We start from the raw sequence: 13,075 nt of genomic DNA, 5'->3' as shown, positions 1-13,075 counted from the left end.
GCTGAGCCCTAAGGTGTCAACCGGCCCTGATGGCAAGGGGCTTGATTAGGAAATGAAGGAGCCAATTATGGATCCCAACACAGAAGACAAGATGATTGTTATGGGTTGATTGTGAGATGTCCCCCGAAAGCTCACTGTGAGAGAGACAATGCAAGAAGGTTCAGAGGAGAAATGATTGGGCTTTAAGAGTCTTAACCCAATCAGTGCATCAATTCCCTGAGAGGGATTAACTGAGTGGTCACTCAAGTGGTAGGTGTGGCTGCAGGAAGTGGGCATTGGGGCGTGGCTTTGGGTATGTATTTGTATCTGGCAAGTGGAGACCTCACTCTATGCTTACTGATCATGATGTGAACGGCTTCCCTCTGCCTCCATGATGTCCTGCCTCACCTTGAGCCCTGAGGAATGGAGCCGGCCTTCTATGGACTAAGATCTCTAAACCTGTGAGCCCTCAAATAAACTCTTCCTACTCTTCCATTGTGCTGGTTGGTGCCTTTGGTCACAGCAGTGAAAAAGCTGACTAAAACAATGATCAAGCCACTCTGTGGGAGCAGCCTACTGTATGTCAGCCCTGTACCGGCTGCTGTAGACGGGTGCCTGCTCTCAGTAGGCACTTATAACTCATTGGCTAAACCAGTGGAGGGGAATATGCATCTGTGTGGCTGTAGGAACTGCAGCAGCTAGTTTACCAACCCACCTTGTTTAGCTCTCTTCCCCATTCTCTCCAATGGCAGCTTTCTCCCCCTGGAAGAAATGAGGGCACTGAGACTGAGGTTATGGAATTACCCTGGGTCTCCTAACCAGGAAGGACCAGAACCAGCCTGGCTCCAAAACCTTTTCACTTACACATGAAAGACCACGGCCTCCAGGACTATTCCAGGAGGGTTATGTGATCTAATTGGGAAAACCAGGCTTGGGAGGAAGAATGCAGACTGGGATAACCGGGTTAACAGTGCAGGTATGCGGTGACCTCCCCTCTCTGTGGGATGGATGCAGAACAGGCGCTGGCTCCATTGCACAGAGGCCGTAGGCCCTGGCACTCTGTGTTTGCTCCTGCAGAAGATAAAGAGATAGTCCAGGTCAGGAGAGAATTTCAGGATGGGTGGCAGCTGGTCAGCACCCCAAGAGCCCATTACACTGCACTTCAGGGGGAGCAGCCATGTGCTGGGGGTTTCTGGACTCAGGCCCCAATCCCAAGGGCTTTGAGATGCTGGGTGTGTGGTAATGGACCTCCTGAGGGGTCTGTCTCACACTGAGCTGTAGATTCAGCTTTCTTGTGGAGATTCTAGTCTTCTGTGAGGGTGGTTGAGGTTAAAACCTCACTGCTGGCTCAGGCCACTCATCTTGTTTTGTCTAGAGGCTGCCCAGATGGAAGGAGGCTTTGGGGTCCTTATCCCCACTCCTGGGAAGTCTCTCCCTCAGCTGCTTTCTCACTCATCCATCAAGAATAAAACTTGGGCTGGGGATGTGGCTCAAGTGGTAGCGCGCTCGCCTGGCATGCGTGCGGCCCGGGTTCGATCCTCAGCACCACATACCAACAAAGATGTTGTGTCCGCCGAGAACTAAAAAATAAATATTAAAAAATTCTCTCTCTCTCTCTCTCTCTCTCTCTCTCTCTCTCTCTCTCTCTCTCTCTCTCTCTCTCTCTCTCTCCTCTCTCATTCTCTCTTAAAAAAAAAAAAAGAATAAAACTTAACAATACAAGGCCTGTCTCCAGGGCACTGTGCATAACAAGGTGGTGAGGTGTGCTGGAAAGAGCAGTGCACGTGGGGCCGGGGTGGCCTGGTTTGTGTTCTGCCTCTGCTTCCGAGCTCTGGAAGGCAGACTTGGGGGACACTGACCTTCAAGCCCCACTTGTTAGGAGTGAAGGATGGTGCCCCCTCTGTAGGGTTAACTGGGACTAGACCAGTGAGATCATCGTGACTACAGTACTGGGCACTTAGTAAGCACTGCTTAAATGGGGATCTTGCATCCAGTCCACAGTGGGACCAAAGAACAATCAGTGCTTTGTCAGAGCATGTGTGCTAGTTTGGGTGTGGAGGAGTTGTACCTTATTTACTCCTCTGACGTCTCTGCTGTGTTCCTTTGTGAGCGGGGCAGAGCACATCCTAAGCAAGGGCAAAGAACAAACCAACCAGGACTGAGCGCCCTGCCAAACCCAGTCGGGAAGGGCCCACCTGAGGACAAAGCTGGCAAGCCTGTACCCTCGGGGTCTGGCTCCTGGAGTGGAGGAGCCAGGAGGATGGCAGGGACTGGAAGAGAGAGTGGCCCCTCAGCCCCAGCCATCTCTTGCTAGGTGGCCATTTGGCTTTCTCTTGTCAGATCTGATTGTTTATGGGAAACACAAATCTGAGGTTCTATATGAAATTAACTGGAACATGCTTGACTTATTTTTTTCTTTTTTGAATGCTGGGTGGGCCTCCCCAGCATAGGCCCAACAAAATATGTCTGCCTACCCAGTGTGGCCCTGAGCCCCAGCAGGATGCCACTTCTGACCTGTCTTCTTTCCTTTTCTGTCCCCATTGATCCTGTCTCAGCTTCCTTGAAATGGCAAAGACCTTGCGTCTGGCATTTGATGGGGAAGGGGATTCTGCCCATCTGAGCCTGAGCAGGCTGCCATTTTGAGCAACAAGTTCTGCTCTGTCCTCCTTAACTTGGGCAATCTTCTCTCTTTCGAGGAATCACAGGGCCCTGTGTTTGTGAACTCCCAGGGAAAAAGGTACATGGATCACTCAGTCTACATCCTACAGGAATTTGGAAATGAGTTCCTTTTTCTTCCTTTACTTCATTATGATTGCTCTCAGAAAGTAATCAGGTACTATAAGATATTTCTGCAAGTTTAGCTCATGTCAGGGGAAGAGCCCTGGGAGGGGGAGGGGACCAGGGAGATCACCTTCTTCTGGGAGATCAATTTAGAATTTAGGCCCTAGAATCCCTCACCAATGTCTGGTGCTCTCTAACCTCATAAAAATAGACTTTAGGCCTTTAAGATGATTTGCCCTAGATTGTTCATATAGGTTGGCCATTTCAGCTTCCAGGGTAGAATGCAGCACCTCTCTATAAGGGACCAGGCCTCCTCTGATGACCCAGCCAGAGCCAGTTCCCATTGCCCATGGGTCTCTGGGAGAGGCACTGGCTTAGTGGGTGATGGAACACAGCACCCGCTACAGGGATGGGCCCCTAGTCAGCCAGAAGCTCACCTATTACAGCCTGACTCCCAAACAGATTTGTACATCAGAATCCTCTGACATCCTGGGCTCCCAGAAGGCCCTGGAAAAATCCATAGTTTTGTTCTCTCATCTACAGATCAATGAGAAAAGGAAACCTAACACTTAATTCTGTTTGCCTCTCATTGCCACCATCCCCAATACAGATTCCATTGGAGAGGTTTTTTTCCTTTACTCTTATGGAATGTTAATGTACCCAAATGGGCCAACCTAGAAAACAAAATTACCATGGCAAACCAAGTCCTCAGAATCACAGGAATGGGCTCACTCCACAGCAGGGACAAGGCTAGGGTTTGTGAATGTCAAAGTGCTATATAATAAGATTTGTCTATATCAAACCTGGGTGCAATTCCCAGCAACACTGGAGAATTGGTGGCTTAAATCAAAAGATCAAGTTACATATTCTACCAGGCAAAAGGATATTGCCATCTATGAATTAGATACCCAGGAGCTGGATTTGAGGAGTAGAGGGGAGATGAGAATTTTGGTCCAGTCAGAAGAGATGTGAGTTGTCTTTTTTTTTTTTTAAACAAATAATGTATGTTTCAGTTGTTCCTCTTGTACATGATGTAGAGACAAGTAGGATACATCTAGTCATCACAGACACTTGTGTTTTCTTTTTCTAAAGACCATTAAGAAATTTCTCCAACATTACTTGGTCTCATGGTTCCCTCCCTGAAGTCAGACCCAGCTGTGGGTTTTACAAGGAGCTCTGCAAAACAAAGCCTACTTTAACAGGTTAAGTGTGGCTGCTTGGAGAAAAATCAGGAAAAATCAGTTTTCCTCTATAATGGGGTTTTTCAATAACAGTAGCACCTTTGCTATTTTAGGCTGGAGAATCTGTGTGTGTGTGTGTGTGTGTGTGTGTGTGTGTGTGTGTGTGTGTATCTTTCCTGTGCATTGTAGGATGTAGCATCCATAGCTCCCACCACTAGATGCCAGAAGCAACCCTGTGGTTGCAAGAACCAAACATGTTTCCAGACATTGTCACATATCCCCTAGGGGGCGACATCGCCTGCCCTGCCCCTAGAGAACCACTGCCCTAGGGAAATCTGGCTCTTGAGATTTGAGTCTCAGGAACTTCTTTTGTAGGGAGGGAGAAAGAGCCTGGGTGGTGGAGTGTGTGGAACGGTCAAGGGCACAACCCTGGAATTAGATGGATCATGCTTGGAGAACAGCCCTACAGAGAACACAGTGTATGTTTAACAAAGGTGGGGATGGTGGTACATTATTTCCCTAAGATAGGCATTTCCATGCCAAGAGGGAGGTGCCTAGCAGGGCCTTCCAGGCCCGTGCCTAGCAGGACCAGGCTGGGTCAGAGATGGGCCCCTTTCTGCTCTTAGGCAGGCCTGAGTAATGACGGACTCCATTCTGCAGGTCTAACCGTTGTGAGTGTCACGGTGATTCTCCTGAGTACTGTCCTGAGAGCTGCCACCCTTGGTCTGGTTTTAAGGATGCAGAGGGGAAAACTGAGGAGGCAAAATAAAGACATTGGGTGGCAAATTAACTATGTTAACATCACCATCCTGCCCCAGAGCAAGGTGAGGCACTTGGGACCCAGATGTCCACTTGCCTTTTTTTTTTTTTTTTTGGAAGATACCTCATTCAGAGCAAGGGGCTGGCTCATTTATACAGTGTGCAACTCATGAGGTCCCCAGACCTGACTTCTGGTTCAAGGTACTGAATTTCTGAATACTTCTGTCACCTCCCTGAGGCTCAGTTTCTGACTATTGACAAATGATCTGTAGTCTCTGAAGTTCCCTTCAACTTTATTACGCTGTGGGTATAAGAAACACATGTACTGCTCAAATATTGAGGCTGTTTCTGGGGAGGATTTAGTTATCTCCTTTAATCTAGTGATGACTAGCATGGGAAGGCTCATTTGCATAATAAACACTTCATGACCATAAGCAGAGTGCAAGGCTTGGGGAACCCCACAAATGACATGCCTTTAGAGGAAATCAGATGTACAGAGAGGTGTCACCATGGGGTTGGTGAGGCAGAAGCCTTGTGGGGTTGTAAGAGGAGGACTCAAGTTCCCAGCTTCTTGAAGGCTTCAGGGAGAAGGCAATATTTGGGAGGAGTGAGTTTGCTGCTGGTGACAAGGAGAGAAGTTACACAGGATGTGGATGGTTGAAGGCTGGAGAACTTGGCTGGGACCAAGTCAGGAAGGTTTCAATATACAAAGTAAGACCCGGAGATTGGGTGTCATTACAACTTATTTCCAAATGTTCTTGGGGATTTGGAGTCTCCCTCTTCTCTCTTCAACCAAAACAGCTCTGTTCTGATTTGGTTGGTTTGTACATTAGGGTTCCAGGGAAGACTCTTCTGGGAAAACAGGGTTCCTGTGCTTTGAAGATGTTCTGTAGTTGTTGGGGAGACACTAGAGGAGATTAAATACAGAGGGACCCCAGGTTGATTCAGGAAAATGACTTTGACTTCACCTTAATGAAGTGATACACCTAGAACTTGATTCTGAACAGGCTGAGAGTCTGCCCTCACCACTGGCAATGTCCATACAGACACCAGGAGAGATGCATGTATCAGGTAGATACATTCACACTATGGGTCAGAAATATGAGAGTTCAAGTCCTGACTCTTCCATGTATTAATTGTGTGACCTTGGAATTCACCTTCCTAATCTATAAAGAGCACAGCTCTTTCAGTACTTGGCCATGTCATTGAGAGCCATGGATTCACATGTTGTTTTGCAGCCACCTGGGAGAGGCACACCTGTATCAAGAGGCAACAGTAGTAAGGCATCTTGTAGGATGAGTTCTGCTGACCTCAGCACCTTTGTCAAGAGCCTGGGGGCAGGGAGAATTGGTGGGGAGCTCTTTTATGCCCCCAGTAGGGCTTTGCCAGGTATTTCTTGAGCCAGGTATCGTAGATCTCAATGTGTATTTCTGCCTTATTTTCCACATGAAGTCTTGGTCAGACAGGGCATTCCGAATAGGACATTCTCCAAGCAAAAGCCAAGGTGGTCTCTGCTCTCCAAACTGGTGCTTCTGAAACTTTAATGTGCGTACAAATCACTTGGGGCTGTTGTTAAAAATGTGGATGAATGGGTAAAAATGTTATGTGTCAATTTTCAAAAAATTTCCTGCTTTTAAAAATGCAGCAGATTCTGAGTCAGTCGGTCTAGGTTCTGCATTTCTAGCAAGTTCCTAAGTGATTACCTATGCTGGCTTCTAGATTAAACTCTGCTCCGTCCAATAGAACTTTCTGTGGTGATGCAAAGGTCCCAAATCTGCACTATCCAATATGGTATCCACCAGCCTCACGTGACCATTAAACATTAGTGTGACTGGGGAATTGCACTTTAAATTTTATTTAGTTACAACTCATTTGATTTTAAGTTTAAATAGCCCCATTTGGCTAGTGGCTACCTTAATGGACAAGTGTACTCCTAGAACATGCATTATTCCATTCCCTGGTGCTTTAATGAGACTCTGTCACGGGTCTGGGCTTCTGCAGTGTAAACAGTGGCAGCTGCCAAGGCTGGGACACCATTCCATTCCCACTTTCTCTCTCCCTCCCTTCCACACCCTGGACCTTAATGTCTCCTGTGCTTAATAAGTTTAGAAATTCAAGTCCCCGTTGGGGGGGGGAGTTATATAAAGAAAAAAATTCCATGTATTTACCTTTTAAAAATGGAAGTCCTGAAGAGTAGGGGCAGAAAGCTCTATACAAGGGAAGATTCGTTCATTGCTGTAAACGTGGGTTAGGAGAGATTAGAGTCAATACATTTGTATGCAACTGAATTTATTTTTCTAAATGTTTACTTACTTGAGTTTTCAAACTACAAGAATCTCCTAGGATATTACCAAATACAAACTACGGACCAGATGAAACTGTATGTTGTGGTCACTGGCCATTTATTTAGAGAAGGAAGCCAGCAACCTGAAGCACATCACTCATAAATCTTCTTAAAATGGTCTCTTCTTCCTTCCCTCCACCCCTATCACTGTATTCCTCACCTCTATGGACTATGTTCGTGTTAGTGTCCAAATTCTTTAACAAGGGACTCAAGTCTCCTCATGACCTAGTTCTAACACACTTTCAGAAACTTTTTGTTCCTGGCCTAAATGCTATGCTTGTCCGGTTGGTCTTGCTGATCATGCCATATACATTTCACCTTCTGATAATGCCATGCCTCCTCTGCCTTCCTCACTCCATGTAGAACCTTCTTATGCTTTGGGGTTCAGCACCAGCATCACCTCTTCTGAGAATACTTTGCTCTATCCCATAGGCATCCTTTCCTCCCTGGAGCTCCCACTACAGTCCTGCGTCCTGTGTAGTTACCCCCACCTAAAAGGAGCAGATCTGGGATTGGCACAGAGCTCATACTGTATCTTCTTCTACCTCACACCTACCCCAGTACTGTGTTTTGTGATGGTTAAAAGCAGACACAATAGGTAATGCTCACCATAAGATATGCCATCAATGAAAACTTAATGTGTGCCTGGCATTGAATTTCCAGTGTTGGGTATTTTAATAGTTTTGATCCTCATGGAAACTCTATGAGATTTTTAAAGCTTGAAGAAGTTCCATTCAGTGGGTAGCACTGGGTTTTGAAACAGGCATCTGACTCCGGATTTACATTATATCCTCACCTCACCTGAATGTTAATGGGGCAATACTGTATGATAGAAAGAGTATAGTCTTGGAGTTAGACATTTAAATTCTGGCTGTATTACCTACCAGTGTGCAACCTTGGACACGTTTCCTAACCTTAGGGGTCCCATCTGTAACTGGGCTATCATTCTAACTAATTGACTGCTGGGTAGCTAGCTCAGTGGGAGATATAGCACAGTGCCACCAGAGGGGTTGATAGGGCAGTGAGAAACTGAATTGTCCCTCCTGTAGGTGAATCTCTTTTTTCAAGTCTTCCTGATCCTCCTTTTGCCCTCTGAATGGAGCTGTTTTGGGATCATCCTGGGTTAAGAACATTCCACTTTGTCTCTGATTCCAGAGAAAACATGACCATCTGCTATGTTGGTGACCAAGCAGAAGCATGGGATAGGAAGCTGACTGTGTGGCAGGAAGTCCAGCTGGTGAGGCCCCTCTCTGTGCCTTCTCTGAATGTGAGGGGTGTTCTCTATCCCAGAAGAGCAATGGTGGGAAGCTACTTCCCTTAACTTGACCTGATACCCCTGCACCCTGACAGTCCAGGCCTTGGATCTTAGACCCTTGGCCTGGCCCAGGCACCTAAACCCTGGAGGTTCCTCCCACCTCTGCCCTCCCCACTTAATTCTTTTCTGACCTTAATTCTGGCTCTCACCTTTTCCATCTGTGATGGCTGCTTACCAACTTTGAACCTGGGCCTGGGAGGGAGTTTGACTTCTTACTCTGTACTAATGGCCTGTCGAGACCCACACACTGACATTGGCAGCTACAAGCAGAAAGCAGGGCTGGCTGAGGTCACTCTTAGATCCTGCCCCTGGCTTATTGGTTGAAGGTCCCTGTGGATTTACCTCCCAGCTCTGCCACTTTTAAGTTACATGATTTTCAATAACTGACTTCCTCTTTGGAGGGGGCATCCATTTTCTCATCTGTAAAACAGGAGTAGTAACAGTTCTCATCTCACAAGGTCTTTGTAAGAATTTTTTTTTTTTTTTTTTTTTTTAGCGAGTGGGCACCTGCTGGACTTAGAGCCCAAGGCTCGAGACTTTTATTTTTATTTTATTTTTTGAGAGAGAGAGAGAGAGAGAGAGAGAGAATTTTTAATATTTATTTTTTAGTTCTCGGCGGACACAACATCTTTGTTGGTATGTGGTGCTGAGGATCGAACCCGGGCCGCACGCATGCCAGGCGAGTGCGCTACCGCTTGAGCCACATCCCCAGCCCTTTGTAAGAATTAACTGAAAGTATATAAGGCGCAGTCCCTCGCACAAAGACTCACTTTATATATGTACTGTTTTCACCATTATTTCCAGGTGTGTGAATTAAGGCATGAGAACATCATCCGCTTCTTTGGTATTTACAACATCTGTATTGTCACCCAGTATTGCAAAAAAGGAAGTCTTTTTTTTGGGGGGGGGGTGGTTGTACTATTTATTATTAGTCTGCCTCTGCTGAGGTCACCCTTTGGTGAGCCTTCACCTGAGACACAAATATTTTCATGTCTTTTGCCCATTCAGACAAGTGTATCCACAACCTCTTCCCCAAATGTCTTTGTCACCAATTTTCCAATCATGACCCTTTCTAGTCCCTAACCATCCAGCCAAACTAAGGGTCACAGCTCATGAAATTGAATATAATTGCCTATCTGGCCGTTTCCCCTTCCAAGTCAAGTGAACAACTCGGTGCGTTACTTTGAGCTTTATTAGGAGGATGTCCCTTCACTGGCTGTCCTTTAGGGATGTGCAGAGAGTTCTTCAGCTGTCCAGTTTGGGGTAGTGCCTGCAGTCATCTTCCTCTGTCAGTAGATCACAGGGGGCTGCCCATAGGAGCAGGGAGGGAGGGAGAAGGCAGGAGTGAGGGAAATGGGCCTTGGGAACACTTCCTCATGTAACTTTCTTCAGCCCTCAGGGCCTGCTGAGGTCCAATCTTGGGTACGTCACTTCCATTTGATGATGGAGTGTTGCTGTGCATGCCAACTTCACGGTTTGGAGGGTCAGACAATACCAATTCAAGATGGGTAGCTCAATTCCCATGTTAACTTAGTGACCTATGGTTAACTCTTAAGAATCTACTAAGGCCCAGTAGCAGGCCAAGAGCTCTCTCTCAAAACAAATAGTTATTTATGGCATTAGCAGTCTTGCTCCAAAATCTTACAGGCCTGAAACTGGAACTCAACCTTAGGGGCCTGCCAAAGGTCTGTATAGCATTTCTGTCTGCCAATGACATTTCACCACTGGATCTGCTGGATCATATGGCCTGAGTGGCAGGGCAGCTTGTATGCGGCCGACACAAGTTGCAAAGCCTTTTCTTGTTCTGAGTCCAACTCAGAGCTGGCAACTTTTTGGTCACTTGGCTGGAGTAACACACCCAAATAAGCATTTGTTGCCTCTAAAACACAAGGAATCCACTAAATGCTATATCTATTTCTTGGTTATAGGAGCACTTATTGCAAGAACTTATCCTTCATATTAGAAGAGATGTTTTAGTATGCCCCAAACCATTAGACCCCACTAATTTCACTGAGGTTGAAGGCCCTCAAAGTGTTATTAGATTTCCTAACTTGTTACCAGTAAGTCTGTGGAATTTGCTATTTCTTGATCATTTGGTTCAGTCAGTATCATGTCATCAATGTAATGATTAGTGTAATATCTTGTGGATAGGGAAGGTGATCAATATCCCTGCAAACTAAATTATGACATAAGGCTGGAGAGTAGATAATACCCGAGGTAGGACAGTGAAGATGTATTGCCAGCCTTGCTGGCTTGAAAACAAACTATCTCTGGTGGGTTTTTAATGGATAGGTATAATGAAAAAGGCATTTTCTAGATCAATATGGTGTAGCAGGTACCAAGTGATGTGTTTATTTTCTCCAGCAATGAAACCCCATTTGCTGCATCAGCTGCGATCATTTGTTTAAAATCATAATAATCCATAGCCATTCCCCAATTTTATTATTGTAGGGGCAAATACAAAAACCACCCCCAAACAGTAGAAGTTCCTTCAATCTCACCTGCTATTTGTCTTCTGAGGCTCATATACACATACAAACATACTGTCTCTATTGGTTTCTTAAAAATATACACACTGGGGATATAACTCAGCTGTAGAGTGATTGCCTCACATGCACAAAGCCCTGGGTTCAATCCCCAGAACCACACACACACACACACACACACACAAAAAAAAAAAAAAAAAAAAAAACCCAACCAAAAAAAAAAAACCCATGTAGGATAAAATTGATCTACAGCTTGCTCTTCTCATTCTATAGTACAGCATGAACCCCTTCTGATTTAGCATAGAGACCTGACTCATGTTTAATGGTTGCATGTTCAGTGAAATAGATACACTGTAATTTATTTGAACCAATCTCCTTCCTGATGGACGTTGAGGTTGATTCACTGTTTTGCTAGTAGAACCAAAGCTGAAATGAATACACATTCACATGTAATATAAATATAACCTTTACATATAAAATGCAAATTATAAACAAACATATCTACCTGCACATGTGTAACTATTTTGGTAGTCTTGAATCCCTGGTTAAAGGGAATGTTCCATCTTTCCATCTCTCTCTTTTTTTTTTTTTTATTTTTTAAATGACAAATTTCCAGTAAAATTCCTTAACCAAGGAATGACTTCATTTTAAAATATGCTGAATGCATTCAGCTCACAGAATCTCTTGCATACTCCAGGTAGCTCTTGGTCTATCAGGACTTGGTGATTCTCCAGAATGGAAAGAGTTTCTTGGCCTGCCTGTCTGGAAGGTGCAGTGGTCCCTTATAGACTTTGTCTTCAATGTTTTCAAAAACGTCTTCTGGATTATTTTCTTTTATGGTAATTAAATAGGATCATCCTCCTGGGGAAAGGAGGGCTGATGCTAGTGGAAAGAATCTGTCCATGACTTCTAAGCCATTTCTGCCACCAGTTCAAGCTGCTTCTATTCGGTGACTTCCCGCCTCTTTGGGTGGAGTCACAACACAGGGGGAACTGAACACCAGAAAAGCAACTTTTTCCTTCAGACTTGGTAACAGGCCTTTGACCAACTCTGTAATTACTGATTGAGTGCGGACATTGTTACAGCGTGCTGTTTCCAGGGTACCAGCTGCTGCATCGGGGTTGATATCAGTGCACAGGTACAAAACCTGAGGTCCTATCATAGAGCTAGGAATGCAGATACCACACCAGACCCTGACCCAACTTCAAGGCCTACTTCCATTCCCGCCAAATCAGCTGCCTCCGCCTGGAGTGCATCCAGCAGCCGGAACGTGTCCTCCGCGGGCCGGATCAGACCGTTGCTGAGCGCGCTGGGCCCCACGTGCAGGTGCAGCGGTCAGGGGAACCTCGGTGCCGCCATCTTTGACCTTTCCATCCTCTGCAGAAAAGGAAGTCTTGAGGTAAGCAAAACGGTCAGCCTCGGTCTGATCAGTGACTGCTAATAGAGAATCCCCAGTGTTTGCCCTTTTTCATCCAAGGACAGTCCCTTTCTGGTCTAACTGTAAGACCTAGTTATCTTGTTGGGCTGCTGTGGGGGCCAAATGAGCGCAGAGTTGCCAAGTGTCTATTTAGGATTGATCTGGGTGGACGTTCAGGAGCTCGTTTTCTTCTCCCAAGATGCCAGGCTGCCCCTGAATTGGGTTCCTGGGCCCTTGTCCCTGTGGTATGTGACAGTCAGCCTTGTGTCACCGGCAGGCAAGGGTTTGTGGACCTTTTCAACCTCAAGTCAGGCTCTTGTTATCTCCTGGCAAGACTTCCACCCAGGTTTAGTATATTCTGCCTCCCATCCTATTAGGTCTGGCCACAAAGATGGGATTCATTAGACTTAACTCTGTTTAACCTACGAAGCTGGCAGCTCCAACTTGAGTCACTGGTGATATTTTGAATATGTTTTCTAGGATATTTTGAGTAACTCAGATCATGAAATGGATTGGATATTCAAATTCTCATTTACAGGTAGCCAAGGTGAGTATAATGTCACAGTGTGTTTGAGTTGTCCTATGTCAGGGATAAATTTGAACTATCATCTTTACTGAAAATTCATGGCCTCTTCAAATCTCTTCAAAGGGATTCCTGCTCTAAAATCTTCAACTTAAATGTATTTTTCCACTATTTTCTCTTTCCCTAATCCAAGCAAATATGGAGGAGAAAAATTATTTTACATTGAAGTTGAAAATAATGCTAGGCTTATCTAATCGGTAAAGAGTAGATTTTAGTATAGAACATTATAT

The 13,075-nt window shown here is 45.5% G+C and overlaps 1 protein-coding gene and 1 pseudogene across 1 annotated transcript in view; one reads left to right on the top strand and one right to left on the bottom strand.

Moving 5' to 3' along the window:
- Positions 1-13,075, top strand: part of LOC113182981 (guanylate cyclase 2G-like) — a 64,840-nt gene that overhangs the window by 14,134 nt on the left and 37,631 nt on the right. Inside the window, 8 exon segments of the mRNA XM_077799123.1 lie at positions 853-955; positions 1,057-1,181; positions 2,676-2,812; positions 3,853-3,962; positions 7,477-7,642; positions 8,200-8,281; positions 9,164-9,268; positions 12,743-12,809. Coding sequence (XP_077655249.1) covers positions 853-955; positions 1,057-1,181; positions 2,676-2,812; positions 3,853-3,962; positions 7,477-7,642; positions 8,200-8,281; positions 9,164-9,268; positions 12,743-12,809 — 895 coding nt within the window.
- Positions 11,493-12,204, bottom strand: LOC113182963 (methyltransferase HEMK2 pseudogene; annotated as a pseudogene).

This window comes from Urocitellus parryii, chromosome 5 (assembly GCF_045843805.1).
Source record: "Urocitellus parryii isolate mUroPar1 chromosome 5, mUroPar1.hap1, whole genome shotgun sequence".
Taxonomy (NCBI): Eukaryota; Metazoa; Chordata; class Mammalia; order Rodentia; family Sciuridae; genus Urocitellus; species Urocitellus parryii.
The sequence above is the reverse complement of the archived record's forward strand: the minus strand, read 5'-3'. Positions and strand labels throughout refer to the sequence as shown.